Raw genomic sequence first — 22,387 nt, forward strand, 5'->3', positions numbered from 1 at the left:
CATTCTGAAAGATATCAATGAACTTAAAAATGCCATCTGGCTCATGGAACTATCAGGAGGTGGTAAAGCTCACCTCTGATGTGATTAAACACAGGCTGAAAAGAACTACCTTCTAAGTTCTAACAGTAGTCCCTGCGTTCAGGAAACCCTTTAAAAGACTCATTTTCCTCAACAGTTTAAAAAAAAAAAAAAAAAGGACAAGTAACTAAAAGTTTTCAGAAAAAAACAATGATCTATGTATTTTGCTGTAAAGACATACTGAGAAGCAAAAAATATCAGGAATTTATTCATTCACTCACACAACAAAAGAGTACCGAGGGCCTACTACACATCAGGCCCCGTGCCAGCTGCTGAGAGGGTACCAAGCAAGATACTGTGAGTCCTGCCTACAGAAACTCAAATTCAGAACCTTTTTGCTGGACTCCTTTATTTTCCCCTCCTAGAGAAAGTATGGGTTACAGATACAGCACCTGAGACAAAAATCAATCTGATGCTCTGGGCCACACAGGACTGCAATGCTCTCCATGGATCTAGTGGCAGAAAGATCCAGGAGGACTGCGGGGTCTGCCTGTCTGATGGGAACTCCGTAGGCCACACTCCAGACTCGCTGCAACAGAGCCCTCACTGACGCCAGCGGGACCTCTAAGCACACAATAAAAGCAAGTAACACCTGAAGAGTCAAAAAAAATCTTAATAATACTAAATTTGGGGGGCACCTGGGTGGCTCAGTAGTTAAGCATCTGCCTTGGGCTTAGGTCGTGGTCCTGGGGTCCTGGGATTGAGTCCTGCATCGGGCTCCCCACAGGGGACCTGCTTCTCCCTCTGCCTATGTCTCTGCCTCTCTGTGTCTCTCATGAATAAATAAAATAGAGAAGAAAGAAAGAAAGAAAAGAAAGAAAGAAAGAAAGAAAGAAAGAAAGAAAGAAAGAAAGAAAGGAAGGAAGGAAGGAAGGAAGGAAGGAAGGAAGGAAGGAAGGAAGGAAGGAAGGAAGAAAGAGAGAGAAGAAAGAAAAGAAAGAAAAAGAAAGAAAGAAAGAAAGAAAGAAAGAAAGAAAGAAAAAGAAAGAAAGGAAAAAGAAAAAGAAAAGGAAAAGGAAAAGGAAAGGGAAAGGAAAGGGAAAGGAAAGGGAAAGGAAAGGGAAAGGAAAGGGAAAGGAAAGGGAAAGGAAAGGGAAAGGAAAGGGAAAGGAAAGGGAAAGGAAAGGGAAAGGAAAGGGAAAGGAAAAGGAAAGGAAAGGAAAGGAAAGGAAAGGAAAGGAAAGGAAAGGAAAGGAAAGGAAAGGAAAGGAAAGGAAAGGAAAGGAGGAACGAGAGCAATGACGAGAGCAATGATGACCTTATGTACTACATTACCCCTAACCCAAAAGTGCGTGTCCGCCTGTAGGGCTGATGTGAGCAATCGAAAGGAAGAGGAGGACTACAGAAGAGAAAGAAGACATTCTTCTTACTCTGACCCTTACTGATGGGACCATTAACTATGTAGTAAACTGGCCCATGTTCCCACCATGTGGCACATGAGCCATCTTTCAAAATCCCAAAGACTTTTTGCCTGAATCACATTTTGACACAATCATTACTGTGTCTAACATTTCTCAAATAAAATCACGGCCCTAATTTTTTTAACAAAAGTCTTCTCTCTTTTCTTCTTCTTCTTTTTTTTTTTTAATGTTGCCCTAATGGTAGAGCTCTATTTGGTCTTTTTCGGGACTCCATTTGACTGAGTGGCTAAACAGTCATTCCAATGTCTAATTTGTGGCAACAATTGAGGGAAAAAATTCAAAATGTGAAAAGTCACAGGTATGTGAGAATAGAAAACCTACCTTGGTTTCTCTGATTCCTTTTTACTATCTCCAATGCTTCTGGAATTTTTGTCCTTATCAGGCTCACTATCTGGCTCAGATCCACTGCTACTGGTCTGCCCATGTTTTCTCTTGATTTTCTTGTGGTGATGCTTCCTCTTCTTCTTTTTCTCTTTCTTCTTTTTTCTGCTTGTTTGTTTGGGCTTTTTGTTACTGTCACTTTCATCTGAGGGTTCTGATTTCAGAGGACTCCTGCTTGGGAAAATCACCCATTAGAATTTTTTCCAGAAGAGAATCAGGGAGAAGACTATGTAAATAAGCAGACAACTTAAGACTTAACAACAAAAAGGGAACTCCAGGAATGCCCAGAGGGGCTTACTATTTGCCCATGTATCTATACAGTGCCTTCCTGGATCACAACTCCCCTTAAGGATTTAAGAGCTGGACCTCCCCCCACCACCACCACCCACCCAGAAAAAAGAACTGGACCTAAAACAACAGTAGGTAAAGAAAGTCTAGGTTTTAACAGCTTCTTAATCTAGACTTTCACATCTGTCTATTTTTAAATGAAAATAATCTGCCAGTTATTTTACCAAATAAAGTATTCACTGAAGCAATGTTATCAAGGGTTTATTTTCACTCCTCCATATTAAGGCAGCATGTCCTTAATGCCAAAAATTTTAAAAAGGTTTAATTCTGGTCCAGATTTTTAAAGGTTATAATAAGCCCTTCTGCATCACTGACATAACCCTCTCTCAGGCATCGGCTGGTGTCAATTTCCAAAGGCTTCTCGTACTTTCAGAGTACTGATTTCTTGGGGCTCATCACCTTAATGAGACCACCTATATTTTCTAGAGGGCTCACGTCTCAATTTGATGCTCTACCACAATTTCTTTCAAAGCTCGATACAGATCTCTGTGCGCCATTCTGCTTTCCCCAAAGTTTTCACGAGATTTCATTCAATGTTTTATCACACCAGCTTCTTCTATTTTTCCAAAAATGGTAAAAACACAACTGAGGAAACACTGGACTACAGTATTCTGAAGGTTACTAATAAGGTCACATTACACAACCATCACAATGGTCATGCCATTTCCCTCGTGGCCTCATTATGGCATTGACTGTGTCCTGCACTTGCCACCACAATGCAAACGGAGGAAAGAGGAATAATCCGTGAATGAAGTAAAAGAAAACAGTCAAAGGGCACCTCGTTAGTTCAAGCAAAAAGATTGGTAATTCGCTCTTCTATCACAGGGTTTTTTTCTAATCTAAGGAGCATTATTCAAACCAAGTTATAGACAGTACATGGACAAAAACAAAAAATCCATCTTTCAAAAAAACTACCTGGTCAGTGGGGACCCTTCAGAAACCAAGGCAGTGACCTCTTCAGGTTGTTGGCTCAGAGAGGTTATGGCTCCAACACAAAAGCTCGGGTTGCTCAGCCAGTCTAATTCTGCACAAACAAAAGTGGGGAAAAAAGATCAATGAAATTAGCTCCACGTGATTTCTAAAGCAGGAAATCCATCTTACCAGCTGACATCCTAATTCACAGCCAATGTCAGCCAGACGGTCTGCAGAAGCCACAGGGAATCCATGAAATTTTTATTTCACAGGGTATGGGGCTTTAACACACACTAAAATACTTAAGACTGAAATCCTCTTGTGCTATCAGGCTGCAGCTTAAGCAAAAGCCATGCAACAAGTGTGGCTTAAAAAGCAACAAGGCTTTATGGATTCCATCCACACTCTACGGAGCAAGAATGTTTCCAAAGCACTAGGACTTAATGACCTCAAATCTGATGCAGACAATTCCGAAAAGCTCAAAAATCAAATCATACACAAAAGCCTGACATGCTTAATGCTGTTACAGGAGATTAAGGTATTTTTCTTCAAAAAATATTCTGTCCTCAGTAACTTAACATAAGCCTTTCCTTACTACTCCTCTTTGAAAACAAAAACACGGGTGTCAACTTTGCTAATGCTAACATTATATAAAATATTAATGATGATTATCTCTGGATGGTGAGTTGAATGTCCCTAATTTTTCCTTTCTGCTTATCCACTAATTTCTAACTCCTCTGGAATGGATTCTTTCCAAGTCACTTAATTTCTAACCCTTCAGGAGTCTTAACTGTGAAAGAAAGGAAAAAAATCAAGGGATGGTGGTAGCAAGGGGGCCCCAGGAAGGGTTTGGATTTTGTCCTGTTCTGTTCTAGGATGAGGCTAGAGGGATCCCTGGGTGGTGCAGCGGTTTGGCGCCTGCCTTTGGCCCAGGGCGCGATCCTGGAGACCCAGGATCGAATCCCACGTCGGGCTCCCGGTGCATGGAGCCTGCTTCTCCCTCTGCCTGTGTCTCTGCCTCTCTCTCTCTGTGACTATCATAAATAAATAAAAATTTAAAAAAAAAAAAAAAAAAAAAAGGATGAGGCTAGAGCACTGGTGCGTGACACGGATGAAGTTAGGAGACAAAAGGGTAAGTGCACTTGACAGTCATACTGGGACATAATCTAGATATTGTAAGGTTCACCTATTTAAAATGTGCAAATAAATAAATAAATAAATAAATAAATAAATAAATAAATAAATAAAAATAAAACAAAATGTGCAAGCAATGGCTCTTAGTATATTTAGAATTGTGCAGGGCACCTGACTGGCTCAGTTGGTGGAGCATGTGACTCTTGATCTCAGTCATGAGTTCAAGCCCCATGTTGGACACAGAATTTACTTCAAAACAAAACAAAGCAAAAAAAATCAGAATTGTGCAACTATCACTATGAAGTAATTTGAGCATTTCCATCATCCCAAAAAGAAGCCTCATACCTATTAGCAGTTACCATCACTCGTCTCCAGCTCTCCCACCCCCAGGCAACCACTAATCTGTCTCTACAGATTTTCCAGTTTGGAACATTGACTATAAATGAGATCCTATGGGGCACCTAAGTGACTCAGTTGGTTGAGCATCTGCCTTGAGCTCAGGTCATCATCCCGGGGTCCTGGGACAGAGCCCCATATTGGACTCCCTGCTCAGCAGGGAGCCTGCTTGTCCCTCTCCCTCTGCCCCTGCCTCTGCTCTATCAAATAAATAAAGCAAATCTTTAGGGGATCCCTGGGTGGCTCAGCGGTTTAGTGCCTGCCTTTGGCCCAGGGCGGGCTCCCGGCATGGAGCCTGCTTCTCCCTCCTCCTGTGTCTCTGCCTCTCTCTATGTCTATCATAAATAAATGAGTACAGCTTTTAAAAACTAAAAAAAATTAAAAAATAAAGCAAATCTTTAAAAAATAAATAAATAATAAATAAATGAGATCACACATTAAGCCAGCACATAACTGGCTTCTTCTACTTGGCATAATGTTTTCAAGTTTCATCCATGCTGTAGAATGTATCCATGCTCCATTACTTTTTACTGCCAAATAATATTCCATTTTATGGATAGACCACATTTTATCCATTTATTGGCTGATGGACACTTGGGTATCATTTTGGTTATAATGAACAATACTGCCATGAACACTCATGTACAAGTTTTTATACGGACATATGTTTTCATTTCTCTCGGCTAGACATCCAGGAGAAACACTGGGTCATGTGGTAACTCATGTTGAGCATTTTAAGGAAATACCAGACTGTTTTCCAAACTGGCTTCACCACTTTACATTCCCAGGAACAGTGTGTAAGGATTCTGATTTCTCCAAATCCTTGGCAACTTGTCTCTGTGTTTTAGATTTTACAGTCATCCTAGTGTGTGTGATGTCTCTTCTCATTGCGCTTTTGGTTTTCATTTCCCTGGTGACCAATGATGCAATGCATCATTTCATGTGTTTATTGGCCACTCAAATCGGAAGAATAGTCAAATCTTTTGCCCTTTTTTAAAATGAGTTGTCTTTTTAGTATTGGGCTAGAACAGTATTTTATATGTTGTCTTCTAGTCCCTGATGATTACTGCATCTCAGTGAGGAGGAGATACTAGAATATGTGTCATCCGTGATGACACGTATACTTTGTTTTACTCGTTGTATCTGTGGCACCATGAGCAATGTCTAGCATACGTCAGGAGGACTTTATTTTTTTTTAAGATTTTATTTATTTATTCATGAGAGACAGACAGAGAGATGCATAGACACAGGCAGAGGGAGAAGCAGGCTCCATGCAGGGAGCCCGATGTGGGACTCGATCCCAGGTCTCCAGGATCACACTCCGGGCTGCAGGCGGCACTAAACCACTGTGCCACCAGGGCTGCCCCGTCAGGAGGACTTTAATAAATATTTGTGGCAAAGAGCAAAGGGAAGGAAAGTCCTAAAGAGGAATGTTACATTAAGAGGGAGAAGTGCCGGTGGACTCAATCGGTTGAGTATCCAACTCTTCATTTCTGCTCAGGTCATAATCTCAGGGTCATAGGATCGAGCCCTGATTGGGGCTCCCCAATCAGCAGGGAGTCGGCTTGAGGTTCTCTCTCCCTCTGCCCATCCCCTGCTCGTGCACACATGCTCACTCTCTAAATAAATAAATAAAACCTTTTAAAGGGGGGAGGGAGAGATTCTAACCCATTAAGTGCCTACTGTAGGCCAAACACCAGGTAAAGCCCTTTATATCCTTACTCCTGTTAAGCATCATAACAACCCTCTCTGGGAGGTACTATGATCTCCACTACATAAAAGAGGAGACTAAGGCTCAGAGGAACTAAGTCACTTGTAAGGCCACACCTGGTGGGTGCTAAGCAACTGTTGGGGCAATCTTTCTTCTATTGTCTCCTTTTCCTTCTGAGGTTGGTTCTCTTCCCTTGGGTTGAATTCGTGGCAAGAGGTATGTGAAAATGGTTCCCGTTGCTCCCTGAGATCATGACTATTTCCACAATAATTGGATTTTCTCATAAACAAAGGAAAGGTGAGAAAAAAATGGAAAAACAATATGTATGGAAAGATGCTCTCAATTTCAAGAGATTTCTCCATAAATATTCTAGATAGTGAAGACAGCTTGGAGGAGATGTAAAACAACAAAAAACAGCTGTTAAAACAACAAAAAGGGGGCACCTGGGTGGCAGAGTGGTTGAGCATCTGCCTTGGGCTCAGGGCGTGATCCTGGGGTCCTGGGATCGAGTCCCCCATCAGGCTCCCCGCAGGGAGTCTGCTTCTCCCTCTGCCTGTGTCTCTGCCTCTCTCTGTGTCTCTCATGAATAAATAAATAAAATCTTAAAAAAAAAAAAAACCAAAAGCATAAAGTGTGCAACTCTCCAGAGTCCTCCAGAAAGTATAAGAAAAAGGGCTTTTAAGGGAGCAATTAAGACTTTGCCATGTGAGACCACTGTGGGGAAAAGAGTAGTGTATACAGAACTAAAACTCCTGGGGTTCTAGCCCAAATCAGCGCTGACCACCTCTGTGAACTTCATCTCAATCAAATGACCTTTTGTCAGAGCAAAGGGTATTTCCACCTGATAAGAAGTTACAGCGGCTGCTTTTTTTTTTTCCTGGTAGCACAAGAGCACTGAACGTGGAACATTAGAAGTAATCATTATTGGACGTTAGTCATGTCAGAATTTTGGAAGTTCTAGTCTAGAGAAAACACTGTTCAAACAAAATCAGAGAAGTCTGGCAATCAGAACAGCCAAAGTAGTGATGTTCCTGGGGGCCAAAGGGAGGGGGTGGCTCTGAGAAGGCTCCCTGGAGCTCAGCTAGGGTACCACTGCCTCATTTACAGATCAACAGCGGGAGGCCAAAAGAAGTTCAGTCACATGGACACGGTACACACCTGCACCCCGATCGGTGCTCCCCACCACACCATGGTGCTACTCTTCACTCCTTCAACTAAGGAGCTGGTTTTCCGGAAGTGTCTCTGCAACATGGGGCTATTGTGGCAATTCTCACATTATAAACTCATTATCTGCATGGCACTCTTCCTACTTTATTCCAAGGCAAAGGTCAACTCAAATCCTTACCAGGACCAGATCAGTAATGATTACTAGGAAGTGAGAATGAAAAAAAGAAAAAGACAAAAATATTTTACCAGCCAAACAAATACAGTAAAGTAGTTTACAATTCTTGCATCTACATTTCCAGCTCACCTACCCTCCTCCTATGCCTTTCTTTCTAAACTAAATGCAACATAAAGGCAGAGGTCACAACTACTCACTCCTGTATTCCTAGTACAGTGCCTTGGCACAAAACTGAAATCAATAAATATTTGCTGAATAAATACGATGAATGAGGATCTGAGCCATATCTTCGTATCTTTTACTCCTAGCATCTAATTTACTGAACTAACGGAACCTGACACCATCAAAAGCATGCTATTTATCTAGGTATAAAGTACAACTATTTTGATTCTTCCAGTCTTTGCTGTAAATGGAAATTTAATCATTAAAGAGTAAAATATGGAATACCTAGTACATGCCCAGGCAGGTCCCCACACTGGGGATACAGTGTAAGTAAGGCAGGCCAGGTCTCTGTTCATATGGTATTTATACTTAATCACAAGCCTAACTATTCACGTAATACATGTAGATTGTTAAATTCTGGTTACATGGAATCCTCAGAGGAACTCAGAGGAAATTATCTGAGATTAAGAGATACTTTATTAATCAGATTGCAAAGGTTTTTTTTTTTTTTCATTTATTTACATCCTCATACAATTTACAAGTTCCTTTGAGAGAAGTCAAATATGTATTTAGATCACTGTGTCAATACCAAGCAGGATGTAACAACATATTTCAAAGAGGACGAGCAGGATACAACATGCCTAGGGTTCAAACAAAGAAGCTGGCCAATCTTTTGTCCTCGTAGGTTGGTAAATTAGGTTGAATCGGCCTGGAAATCAGCACTCTGCTATACACACACACACACACACACACACACACACTCAATAGGAAAGGAAAGGTACAAGAACCAAGCAGAAAACCACTTTAGAACTACTGCCTAACAAAAACCAGGCAGGTATCTGGAAGAACCACAGCAAGTGTTATTTTACAGAAAATTATGTAATGAATCATCCCTAGCTTGACATGCTCTTTATAATAAGTTTATTATATACTGCTGTTTCTCCATTGCTAGTCAAACGGCTTTAATTCCATTCCATTAGACAGAGGGATGGAGAAACTGCCATGAATAAGTTTAAAAAAAATTTTTTTTAATCACAGTTGGATAAAATATCCAAGTTCCCCTCTTCCCTATTCGATTATAACAAAGAAAGCACTGATTACTGGGTTTCAGTAAGCTCCGCTGAGCACCACCCGCCAGGAATAACTCAAAAGACATTTCTAAGTTTGAGTGCAATCAGTAAGCATATACATTAAGGAAGGAGATTGTTCCTTTAATAAGAGTGAGCCTAGCTCTTCATTTTGATCAAAGTCCTTATTTCCTGATCGGGAAACTGAGCGTGCAAACACTTGTACAGAAAGCACTAGCAGGGCAGCCCGGGTAGCTCAGCAGTTTAAGCACAGCCTTCGGCCCAGGGCCTGACCCTGGAGACCCATGATCGAGTCCCACGTCAGGCTCCCTGCATGGAGACTGCTTCTCCCTCTGCCTGTCTCTCTCTCTCTCTCTCTCTCTCTCTCTCTGTCTCTCATGAATAAAATCTTGAAAAAGAAAGCACTAGCAAACATGGCTAAGAAGTGCTTTTCAGATGGTTATCACAGATATCTAGCCAAAGTCAGCACTTAGACGGAGTTAACCTACAATTTGAAGAGAACCCAGGATCCCAAAAGTGTTTGTTTTTTTTTTTTTAAGACTTTATTTATATACTCATGAAACACAGAGAGAAAGGCAGAGACCTAGGCAGAGGGAGAAGCAGGCTCCCTGCAGGGAGGCCGACACGGGACTTGATCCCAGGAGCTGGGATCACGACCTGAGCCCAAAGGCAGACGCTCAACTACTGAGCCATGCAGGTGTGCCAAAAGTGATGTTTAAACAACCCAAACCCCAACACTCTAATATCACACAGTATGATTTATAACACAAGTTTCTGAGCCAGAAGGGTGTTCAAATACTGCTTTATTGTTTCTTGGTTGTGCAACTTGTAACAAAATACTTAACTTCTGAGTCTTTCTTTTCTTTCACTCAGCATGTTTTGTTTTGTTTTTACTGAAAGCCAGGCACTAGTCTAGGAGCTAGGAACACACAGCAAACAAGACAAACCGAAGTTGACCCTTAGGGCACTGACACACTGGCAGTCACTTACAGGCAGCATGACAGGCCTCAAGATGGAGAAAACACACAGAGGGTGCAATGAGAGCACATTATCCAAACTAGGTGTGGGTGGGAGGAAGCTGCCTGGGAGAGCATCTTGGTTAAAACCCAAAGGATGAGGAGTGAGGCTGATGGGCTCCTAGGGAGAGTCTAAGTCAGAAGACATGGCTGGTATGAAGATCTGACCGTGGGAAAGCAGGACTCTGGGAAACAGCATGAAACAGCATGAAGCTGTGCTGTCTGGATCACAGGGAGGGACAGCAAGTGAGGGCAGGATGAAGCTGGAGAGGCCAGGGGGCCTTAAAAACATGTCAGAGGGGATCCCTGGGTGGCGCAGCGGTTTGGCGCCTGCCTTTGGCCCAGGGCGCGATCCTGGAGACCCGGGATCAAATCCCACGTCGGGCTCCCGGTGCATGGAGCCTGCTTCTCCCTCTGCTTGTGTCTCTGCCTCTCTCTCTCTCTCTGCGTGACTATCATAAATAAATAAAAATTAAAAAAAAAAAAAAAACATGTCAGAGTTTGGACTTACCCTATGGGCAATAGACAAACACTTGAGAGCTCTACACAAGGTGACAATGTCAGATCTAGGATTCCAAAGATCGGCAGCAAAGAGCAGTATTCAAGAGCACAAGTGTTGACACTAGATCGCCTGAGTTCAGCTCCTGCTTCTGTGGCCCACCAGCCATGTGAGCAGACAAGTTACTTACTGGCTCTGTGACTGCGTTCCCTCCTCCTGAGAAATGCAGAATAACAGTACTGACTTCATAAGGTTATGATTCAGTGAGTCAGTATTTGTAAAGCATTTACACCAGTGAATGGTACATGGTATTTTTAAATAAATACACTTTTTAAAAAAGATGTTATTTATTTGTAAAGATTTTACAGAGAGAGAAAACAAGCATGGAAAAAAATAAAAAAGAAAACAAGCATGGGCAGGAGGAGCGGCAGAGGGAGAAGCAGACACTCTGCACAGCAGAGAGCCCAACTCAGGACTCAATTCCAGAACCCTGGGATCATGACCTGACCCGAAGGCAGACACTTAACCGACTGAGCATCCCAGGCGCACAATACACTTTAACATGCTGCTGACATGGGCAGCCCCGGTGGTGCAGTGGTTTAGCGCCGCCTGCAGCCCGAGGTGTGATCCTGGAGACCCGGGATCGAGTCCCGCATCAGGCTTCCTGCATGGAGCCTGCTTCTGTCTCTGCCTCTCAGTGCGGAGAGTGGTTCAGGGAGTGAAGGCAGGACTGTAGATAGGGAGACTGTTTAGGAGGCTGTTGTCAATCCAGGAGGGTAATGATGGCAAAAACTGGGCAGTGTCAGACAACAAAGGCAAACTAATGAATTTAAGAGTCAACTGGCTCAACAAAACATCAGCAAACTGAACAGTACATTAAAAGGATCATACATTATGGTCAAGTGGGATTTATTCCAGTGTTGGTTCACAATCCATACAAATCAATCAACACAATGCAATTAACAAAATAAAGGATAAAAATCATACCACCTCAATAGATGCACAAAAAAAAGCATTTGACAAAGCTCAATATCCATTCACGGTAAAAAAAAAAAAAAACTCCCAGCAAAGTGGGTAGAAAGAGAATATGCCTCAACATAGTAAAGGCCATACAGGACAAACGTACAGCCAGTATTATGCTCAATGGTGAAATAAAGTAAGATTGTTACTGTTTGTGGAGATAACATGACACCATATATAGAAAACCCTAATGACTCCACAAAAAACTTTTATAATAAATGAATTCAATAAAGTAAAATTAACATACAGAAATCTGACATGTTTTTATACACTAAGAACTATCAGAGAAATTTAACAAATAATCATCAGATTATGATTAAAATGTCCATACTATCCAAAGCAATCTCCAAGATTCAGTGCAATCCCTACCAAAATACCAATGGCATTTTTCACATAACTAGAACAGAATAATCCTAAAATTGTATGAAACTACAAAAGCCCCTGAATACCCAAAGTAATCCTGAGAAAGAAAAACAAAGATGGAAATATTCCACTCCCAGATTTCAAATTATACTTCAAAACTATGATAATCGAAATAGTATGATGCTGGCATGAAAACAGACACCTAGTTCAATGAAACAGAACAGAGAGCCTAGAAATAAATCCACATTTATATGGTCATTTAATCTACAACACAGTAGCCAAGAATATTCAATGAGGAACAGTCTCTTCAACAAAAGGTGTTGGCAAACCTGGACAGCTACACGCAAAAGCATGAAATTAGGCCACTGTCTTACACCATATACAAAAATAAATTCAAAATGGGTTAAAGACTTAAACGTAAGAACTGAAACAATAAAATTCCTAGAACAAAACATAGGTACTAAACTCTTGGACATCGGTCTTAGCAAAAATTTTTTGGCCTTGTCTCGTAGGCATGACCAAAAACAGCAAAAATAAACAACTAGCACTACATCAAATTAAAAACCTTTTGCACAGCAAAGGAAACCATCAAAAAAACAAAAAGGCAACCTACTGAATGGGAGAAGATATTTGCAAATGACATATTGAGTAAGGTGTTAATATCCAAAATATATAGATAATTCACAGGACTCAATACACATAAAACAATCCAATTAAGAACTGGGCAGGGGGGCAGCCCAGGTGGCTCAGTGGTTTAGCACCACCTTCAGCCCAGGGCCTGATCCTGGAGAGCTGGGATCGAGTCCCACGTCAGGCTCCCTGCATGGAGCCTGCTTCTCCCTCTGCCTGTGCCTCTGCCTCTCTCTCATGAATAAGTAAATAAATAAAATCCTGAACATCTTCCCAAAGACATCCAGATGGCTAACAGACACGTGAAAAGATGCTCAACCCCACTCACCCATTGGAGAAATGCAAATCAAAACCACAATGAGATATGGTCTCATGCCTGTCAGAATGGCTAAAATCAAAAAGACAAGAAATAAGTGTTGGCTACTATGTGGAGGAAAAAAAATTAAAAAACAAAACCCTGTACACTGTTGGTGGGAATGCAAACTGGTACAGCCAGTGTGGATGTTCCTCAAAAAGTTAAAAATATATATGCCATATGATCCAGCAATTCCACTTCTGGGTATTTATCCTAAGAAAATTAAAATACTAATGTATGAAAAGATATACGCACCTCTACATTCATTGCAGCATTATTTACAATAGCCAAGATAGGAAAGCACTTAAATATCCATCAATAGATGAATGGATAAAGATGTAGTGTGGGGGGCATCTGGGTGGCTCAATTGGTTAAGCATCTACCTTTGGCTCACTTTATGATCCCAGGGTCCTGGGATGGGAGCCCCATGTCAGGCTCCCTGCTTGGTGGGGAGCCTGCCTGCTTCTCCCTCTCCCCTCTGCTCATTCTCTCTCTCGCTATCTCTCTCAAATAAAAAGGTAAAATTTTTATTTTTTATTTTTTTTAAAGATTTTATTTATTTATTCATGAGAGACAGAGAGAGAGAGAGGCAGAGACACAGGCAGAGGGAGAAGCAGGCTCCATGCAGGGAGCCCGATGCGGGACTCGATCCCGGGTCTCCAGGACCACACCCTGAGCTGAAGGTGGCACTAAACCGCTGAGCCACCGGGGCTGCCCAAAAGGTAAAATTTTTAAAAAGAAAAAGATGTAGCATGTGCATCAGCGCGTACACACACAGGGAATATTACTAAGCCATATAAAATGAGATCTTGCCAATTGCAACAATATGGATGAACCTAGAAGATATTACACTAAGTAAGTCTGAGAAAGACATACCACAATTTCACTTATATGTGGAATCTAAAAAACAAGTGAACAAACAAAACAGAATCAGACCTACAGATACAGAAAACCTGATGGTTGCCAGGGGGCAAGGCATCAGGGATGGGCAGATTAGATGGAAGGGATTAAGAGGTACAAACTAGCAGAGGTGGGAAAAGAGTTGTCTGGAAGGATGAGATGAAGAATTGAATGAGGGGTCGTGACAGGAGGAGAAGCAGTCAAAGTACATGTCTAAGTTTTGGCTTGGGGAATGATGGTGTCATGTTCTATATGTGGTCCCAGGAAGAAGAGCACGGTCTGGAGAAAAAAATGATGAGTTTAGTTTCTCTCCCAAATATGGATAATACACCTGCTTCATATGTTGTTATGAGGATTAAATGAACTGATATACCACCTTCCTCCACAACTCTGTACAAATATTTGACTCCTGACAACAATGTAAAACATTACAAAATCCTAATAAATAATCTGATAGTAGGGGATCCCTGGGTGGCTCAGCGGTTTAGCGCCTGGCCCAGGGCACGATCCTGGAGTCCCTGGATCGAGTCCCACATCGGGCTCCCAGCATGGAGCCTGCTTCTCCCGCCTCCTGTGTCTCTGCCTCTCTCTCTCTCTCTCTCTCTCTCTCATGAATAAATAAATAAATAAATCTTTTAAAAATAATAATAATCTGATAGTATAAGAAGGAAAGCTTGAGAGAACTGGAGGGACCAGACACTGGAGACTCTCTGCTGCTCCCAACACAATGGAGGCACTACATATCTGTTCAAAGAATGAATGTTACTAAATATCCACACACACACCCAAACCTCTTACTGAATAAGATGGCTATTTAAATCCTGTCCTAATGCTTAACAGTACCTCCAGAGTGAAGAGTGGTGGAGCTGCTGTCACCTCTTTGGTTATTGCCTCTCTATTCTGTCCAGCAGTTTAATTTTTCTTTTTTAATTGAAACTGTACTACTATTATTGATCTTACATTTTCATATCATTTTACAGTGTAAAGCAAAAAGTACAAAAAATAGGCAAGGACGTGAACAAACATCTTTCCAAAAAAGACATCCAGTTGACCAAGAGACACATGAAATGATGATCAACATCACTCATCATCAGGGAAATGTGTATCAAAACCACAATGGATTATCACCTTATTCCTGTCAGAATGGCTAAAATAAAAAAAGGCAGGAAATAAAAAGTGTTGGCGAGAATATGTAGAAAAAGGAACATTTTGCACTGCTGGTAGGAATGTAAATTGGTACAACCACTATGGGAAACAGTATGGAGATTCCATATGATCCAATAATTCCTCTACTGGGTATTTATTCAAAAAAATTGAAAAGATATAAACACTTCTGGGATCCCTGGGTGGCGCAGCGGTTTGGCACCTGCCTTTGGCCCAGGGCGCGATCCTGGAGACCCGGAATCAAATCCCACGTCGGGCTCCCGGTGCATGGAGCCTGCTTCTCCCTCTGCCTATGTCTCTGCCTCTCTCTCTCTCTCTCTCTCTCTCTCTCTCTTTGTGACTATCATAAATAAATAAAAATTAAAAAAAAAGATATAAACACTTCTATGTTTCCCACAGCAGTGTTTACAATAGCCAAGATACGGAAGCAGCCCAAGTGCCCATAAATAGACGAGTCAGTAAAGAAGATGTGATATATACATAAAAATAGAAATAATATGGAATATTATCCAGCCATAAAGAAGGATGAAATCTTGCTATTTGTGATGACATAAATGGACCTAAAAGGGTATTATGCTAAGTGAAGTCAGAGAAACAAAAATACCACGTGATTTCATTTATATGTATAATCTACAAGACAGGGATCCCTGGGTGGCGCAGCGGTTTGGCGCCTGCCTTTGGCCCAGGGCGCGATCCTGGAGACCCGGGATCGAATCCCACATCGGGCTCCCGGTGCATGGAGCCTGCTTATCCCTCTGCCTATGTCTCTGCCTCTCTCTCTCTCTCTATCATAAATAAATAAAAATTTTTTAAAAAATTAAAAAAAAAATAAACTATTAAAAAAAAATCTACAAGACAACTAAACAAAAAGCAGCTCGCTCATAAATAAGGAGAACTGATGGTCGCCGGGGGATGAGCAAAATAAGTGAAGGGGAGTGGGAGATGCCTGTGAATAAGGAATAAATCACAGGAATAAAAGGCACAGCACAGGGAATATAGTCGATATTCTAACAGTGTTGCAGTAAGCACAGCATGAGGTATAAAGTTGCTGAATCGCTACGTTGTACACCTGAAACTAATGAAACATCATGATGTGTCAACAACAAAATACAGTGCCTCTATTAATAACAGCAGAAAGGAAACAGTCTAAATGTTCTTAATAGGGAATACCCTGTGACATCCCATGATAGAGTTCTGTGTATCAGTCAAAAGAAATGAGAAAGATCTCATGTTATACTATAAAGTGATCTCTGGAATTTTAGCTAAAATGCAAAACAATGGGGCGCCTGGGTGGCTCAGTCAGTTGAAAATCTGACTCTTCATTTTAGCTCAGTTTGTGATCTCAGGGTCATGACATTGAGTCCCAGTGGGCTCTGCACTCAGCGGGGAGTCTGCTTCAGAATTCTCTCTCTCTCGTTCTCTCTCTCTCTTTCTCCTCTCTCTCGCTCTCCCTCTACCCACCCCTCACTGCTTGCTAGAGCTCTCTCTAAAATAAATAAATATCCTCCCCAGACCCAGGCCACCAGAAACTGCAGATGGGGTCTAGGGATCTGTATTAACAAGCCCTCCAGGGGAAGCTGAGCATGCTCAAGCTTGACAGCTATGCAATAAAGAGTATCAAGGCGGAAAAAAAAAAATAAAATAAAAATAAAATAAAATAAAATAGTCTTCAAAAAAATAAGATAAAATGTAGAACAGTATGTATTTAAGAAAAGGAAGGAAATGTAGCTACCTACTCATATTAAGGGAGAGAAAATGGAAGGATATCATTGACTAATTAAAATTCTAACCCGCATAGTACAGAAAGTGACAGAGATGAATATATCTGGTTTACATTTTCAACCTTAAGATCATGTAAATGTTTCACAATGCTAAAAACCGAATCAATTCAAAAAGAAGAAAAAAGCAATCCCTAAAAATTAAAAATATACATTACTTTAACTATATGTCAAACTGGTGACAAAACCACACAGAAATTATTTTAAAACACAGTCAACTGGGGATCCCTGGGTGGCGCAGCGGTTTAGCGCCTGCCTTTGGCCCAGGGCGCGATCCTGGACACCCGGGATCGAGTCCCACGTCAGGCTCCCGGCATGGAGCCTGCTTCTCCCTCTGCCTGTGTCTCTGCCTCTCTCTCTCTCTCACTGTGTGCCTATCATAAATAAATAAAAATTAAAAAAAAAAAAAAAAAACACAGTCAACTGACCACACATCTGCTGCAGGATATGTCCTAAGGACAAAAGAAACCACAAAGAAATATAAACTGTATTTAGTATTAATCATGTTGCTACTGTTATTTTGAACATATAAATAATTGTGTTGGTGGCATTAGGAACTAAGATTTTTTTTAAGTTTTTTTTTTAATTTTTATTTTTTAAAAGATTTTATTGAGAGAGAGAGTGCATGCACGAGCAAGGGGAGGGGCAGAGGGAGAAGCAGACTGAACCACCCAGGTGCCCCAAGATTTTATTTTGAAGTAACACCCACACCCAACGTGGGACTTGAATTCACAACTCCAAGATCAAGAGTCCACACTCCACCCACCAAACCAGCCAGGCACCCCAAGAACTAAGATTTTCAGCATAAGAGGAAAGAAATATAAATGTTAACTATAAATTGGTATATAAATTACAAATTATATTACAAAAAGAAATTAAGTAAAAATCTCACAATATTAAATTTGACCTGGAAATATCAAGGTGAATTTATGATGTATTTTTCTCTTTCTGGTTTTGACCACTCCAAATGTCTACAAATAATGACAACCCAATGCAATTAGTACTCCTGACACCAACCTGTGGTTTTAACCTTCCCATACCATTTTCCACTAAAAGAAATCATGGTTTTTAGAGAAACAGGCAATTCCAGGCCATAATGGAACATGTAAGTGATGAGCTCTGGGCATCTTTTAGGCCAGAAAGCAAGGAAGCAATTAAGACATCTGGGTCATGTCAAAAAGACACACATCGAACTTAATTAGAGTCCCATTAGCCACGGATGGGATGATTTGAGCATTAGAAAAATAATATCTACAATGGATCAAAATCCAAGCGTTAAAAATTCAACAGTTCATAATGAAGAGGGAGACCTCTAAAAGTCGCAGAGAGCCCAACTCATTTTCTGAAAACTGACAAAGGGAACAAATTAACCATTCATCCTGTCTTTCCCGCCTGCATTCTATTTCCGGGTATCCCAATAGTGTTGACAGAAAGTTTACAGAATAATTGATACTAACATAGGAGAAAAACTAAAGTTAGAAAATAACCATTTGTAACCCCAACGAAATAATGCATCTAAGCAACAATCATAAATGGCTGCAAAAATCATTAGGTAAAAGACTGATGGGCAGCGTCATCACGGATGAGTCCAGTTGTCCCTGAAATCACTGATCAATCCTAACATTACCAAAAGAAGAAAAGCTAGACAGCACATCCTCCCAAACTGAGTAAACAGCAAACACCCAATGAGGTATTTTCAATGAAAATTATACCTGAATCTAATTAACTCTCTAGATCTAATTGCCAGTTCACAGGAAATACTGGGATAGAGAAGGATGCTGAATGACACTAAGGAGGATTTGGTAGGAAACGTCAACAGGACAAGTGACCCAGTTTCCTCAACAAATAAATCACCAGGGAAAATGAAAGGGAAGGAGAAACGGTTTCATATTAAAAAGAGACCTAAGAGATGCATTCACAAAATACAATGTTGTATCTTTCTTGGGAAAGCACTTTCTTGAAGCAGCACTAAAAGGCCATTTTTGAGACAACTTGGGAAATTTGAACGTTGACGGGAAATTAGATGATATTAAAGAATCAGAGTTAATTTGAGTGATAACGTCTAAATTTGTAAAAATACAGTGCTTCCTAAAAACCTCTTTTACAAACATTATCCTGATATTGAATACCCAGAAAATGTGTGATAAATATTGGTGAAGATCAATGACAAGGACGACACTCTCCTGTAAACTTTCCATTTCACCCTCCCCAAAGAAGAGATAAACCTTTGGCCTGTTAAGTCACTACCCGCCCCTCACTACTGGTCCCAACCATATTTCCCAAGGCTCCTCATTAGGCCTCTATATTTCCACACAAACTGGACTGTTTGCAATTTTCTGCCCAGGTCACATGATTTCCTTCCTGCGTGTCTTTAAAGGCCCTGGAATGCCCTTCCATTATCTCCATCTGTCCAGATCGCACGGTCTTGAAGACCCATCGCCAAAGTCACCTACTAAATAAAGCCTTCTTGAACTTCCCATCAGAAGTCAGTATTCCTGTAGTTCACCTGATACCTATAACATCTTACCTTTTCTGTCACTTTTTAAAAAATACCTATTGATGTAAGGAAGACATCAGGGTTCCAAGCTGAGGGCCAAGAAAGACTTCTTGAGACGTGCCTGGTGCAAAAAGGAGGCTTTTATTAAAGCACGGGGACAGGGGATCCCTGGGTGGCTTGGTGGTTTAGCACCTGCCTTCGGCCCAGGGCATGATCCTGGAGTCCCCGGATCACGTCCTGCGTCAGACTCCTGGGATGGAGCCTGCTTCTCCCTCTGCCTGGGTCTCTGCTCCCTACCCCCCATGTCTATCATGAATAAATAAATAATATTTTAAAAAAAGAAAAAAGCACGGGGACAGGACCTGTGGACAGGAAGAGCTGCACTGGGGTCATGATGAGTGGCCCATTCTGTACTTTCAAGCTGGGAAGGGATTGGGAAGAGCGTTAAGTCTCTAAGAAACATCGGAAGCAAAGTCTCCAGGACCTTTCACCCTTAGCAAAGTATTAACAACCCAGGCAGTTCAGTCCCTAGAGGATTGTCGCCTTGCCTGTTTCAAGGACTTGTCAACCGGCTGTAGGGAGTAAGGAAATGTAATAATATTTCTTCTGCCTGTTTCCCATATCGCCTGTTATTGGTCTGTATACTCAGCAGACATTTCTTGCACACCTACAATATTCTGGACCTGAGCTCTGGGCGAAGTATGCTGCAGTCTGGAGACACTGTCCCCGACCACATGCAGGTTACAACCTAGTCAAGGATAACCAAAAATTACACTAATTTACATAGGAAATTACTCAAAATGATGAAGAGCATTACCAAAAAAAAAAAAAAAAAGGTGTAGGAACCATAAGAGGATATAAAAGAGGAGTCAGACACAATTGGGCTCGGCCACATTATGTGTAGGATTTAGGATTAATGACTTTAAATTACAATCCCCTGTCTCAGGTTGTGATAACTGCAGATCTCCTGGGACCAGAACATGGAACGTGATTCCCCTCAATGTCCAGTTCTGATTCCCAGCACCTGTGCTCCCCTCCCCCCCGCAGAGAAACCGCGCGTGGTCAGGCTGCGGATGCTAACCCCCAGCTCCAGTTCTGCCAAAAGCTAGGAACCCACCGGACAGTTCAGAATTCAGTAAAACGGGGGAAAACGCCAGGAGGGATGCAGTGGGAACACCTAGCCTTTTGCACCAGGACTCTCCCCGGAATGTGAATGTCTGTGTCTCAGGGGGACGTGGCGGAGGCCCCGGGCGAGGAGGGGGTCCGAGCGCGCCACCACCTGCAGTCCGCGCCCCACGACCCCTGCCAGGGCTCCTCTTCCTGCGACCAGCGCTCGGCAACTCCAACCTCACGCCGGGACCAGCCCAGGCGCCCTTCCCAGAAGGCTTTGCAGCGCCGCGGAGAACTCTGGGACACAGATGGATAAACAAACCCCAAGCAGGGGCCGAGACCTGGGACCGAGACACTCCGCCGTAAGCCCGCCGAGTGCCTTCTTCATCCCTTTTGCCTGCTTACCTTTCCTCGCGCTGCCGCCATCCGGAGCCCCACTAATGCCAGCAAAGGCCGGGAACAGCGCCATGGCCACAGGCCGCGCTGCCGTCCCCTCTACAGAAATGGCGCCGGGGCGCGGACGCCGGTAGTGAGGCCTTAGCTCTCGCGGTGCACTCTGGGAAGTGTGGTTTTTGTGTGCTTGTGTGTTTTTTTTTAACCCCGGAGCTCCCTCGGGCTAGACCCGGAACTGGGCGGGGCCAGGGGCGGGGCTATTGATGGGGCGGGGCTGGGGCGGGGCTAGGGGCGGGGCGGAACCACTAACGTATAATTGATACCCGAAGGTTGAGAACCGGGAAAATGCAGAGAGCCCGGGGCGCGGAACCAACCGGGAGCTGGGATCCTAGTTCGACCCCTGGACGCGTCACAGTGTCACTAACTGGGTCAGAGTAATCGAACTCTGGCAGCTTCAGTTTCCTCTCCTGCAAAATGTTCGTAAAGATTAAACGAGCATCGTAAGGAAGCTGCTTGGTTGTCATTGTGCCAGGACCAAGGGAAACACCTGGTAAAAATTAGCTGTTATGTGAGTTGTGACTGCAGGTCCAACTCAAAACCGTGTGAGATATCCCAACTTCAGTTTACCATTTAAAATATCTAAGCGGGGCGGGGGGTGGGGGGGGCGCCTGGGTGGCTGAGGTCGTGACCCCAGGGTCCTGGGATCGAGTCCCACATCGGGATCCCCGCAGGGAGCCTGTTTCTCCTGTCTCTGCCTCTCTCTGTGTGTCTCTCATGAATAAATAAATACAATCTTTAAAAAAATAATAAAAATAAAACTCTTACATAAAATAGATATTAATTAAATAAATTAGATATTAGATAAAATATCTAAGCAATACAAAAGAATGGAAGGTCTAATCAAGTTCAAAAGTCTTTGCTAGTTAGAAAACATATTTACGCACCCATGAGGTATTCTTGACAAAAAAAAAAAAAGCATCTGAATCTAATCAAGCCTGCTACTAGAAATATAAGGGATGAAGAAAACTTAGAGAGTTCATACCACCTAAAAGTTCATACCCCTCAGCCAAATCCAGAGTGTGGGAAATTATAGAAAACAACCCAGTTTCTTCAAAAAAAATCAATGGGGATCCCTGGGTGGCGCAGCGGTTTAGCGCCTGCCTTTGGCCCAGGGCGCGATCCTGGAGACCCGGGATCGAGTCCCACGTCGGGCTCCCGGTGCATGGAGCCTGCTTCTCCCTCTGCCTGTGTCTCTGCCTCTCTCTCTCTCTCTCTGTGACTATCATAAATAAATAAATAATTTTAAAAAAAATCAATGGCTTTAAGGGCACAGAAGATGGCAATAGACTTAAACACCTTTAGAGACGTATCAACCAGACAAATATACGGCCTTGTTACGATTCTGATCGGACATTGTAAAAACATCTCTTTTAGACAGTTGGAGAAATAAGAGGTGGACAGAGTGTAGTAGATTACATCAATTCTTGTTAATTTGGTTCAATGAGATAATGGCACTGTTACTTTTTGAAGTTCTTATTGGAGGTGCCTGGCTGGCTCAGTCAGTAGAGCATGCAACTCTTGATCTTGGGGGTGTAAGTTCAAGCCTCACATTGGGCTTGGAGCGTACTTTTAAAAATATTAAGGTTTTTATATATTAGAGATACACACTCTAGTATTTGCAGGTGAAAA

At 42.2% G+C, this 22,387-nt stretch overlaps 1 protein-coding gene and 2 long non-coding RNA genes across 5 annotated transcripts in view; 1 reads left to right on the forward strand and 2 right to left on the reverse strand.

Moving 5' to 3' along the window:
* The window catches only part of NRDE2 (NRDE-2, necessary for RNA interference, domain containing), a 49,762-nt gene extending 28,892 nt beyond the window's left edge, over window positions 1-20,870 (reverse strand). Inside the window, exons 1-4 of one of the 3 annotated variants that reach the window (XM_072839669.1) lie at window positions 20,711-20,854; window positions 7,540-7,749; window positions 3,144-3,252; window positions 1,821-2,051 (exon numbers count right to left, since the gene is read on the reverse strand). Coding sequence is in view for 1 of the 3 variants with exons in the window: in XM_072839668.1 (XP_072695769.1) it covers window positions 1,821-2,051; window positions 3,144-3,252; window positions 20,711-20,774 (404 nt within the window). In the remaining 2 variants the exon portion in view is untranslated. Of the gene's footprint in view, window positions 1-1,820; window positions 2,052-3,143; window positions 3,253-7,539; window positions 7,750-20,312; window positions 20,443-20,710 lie in introns of those variants that run through there. The other 2 variants (XM_072839670.1, XM_072839668.1) reach the window with 2 other exon arrangements.
* On the reverse strand, window positions 9,259-20,565 carry LOC140640385 (uncharacterized). Its single transcript, XR_012037097.1, has 2 exons — window positions 20,475-20,565; window positions 9,259-10,441 (listed from the first exon to the last, which is right to left on the reverse strand). It is a non-coding gene; the product is annotated as an uncharacterized lncRNA (long non-coding RNA).
* On the forward strand, window positions 20,218-21,206 carry LOC140640384 (uncharacterized). Its single transcript, XR_012037096.1, has 2 exons — window positions 20,218-20,667; window positions 21,028-21,206. It is a non-coding gene; the product is annotated as an uncharacterized lncRNA (long non-coding RNA).
* Window positions 21,207-22,387: the final 1,181 nt, after the last annotated feature.

Source organism: Canis lupus, chromosome 9 (assembly GCF_048164855.1).
Source record: "Canis lupus baileyi chromosome 9, mCanLup2.hap1, whole genome shotgun sequence".
Classification (NCBI taxonomy): Eukaryota; Metazoa; Chordata; class Mammalia; order Carnivora; family Canidae; genus Canis; species Canis lupus.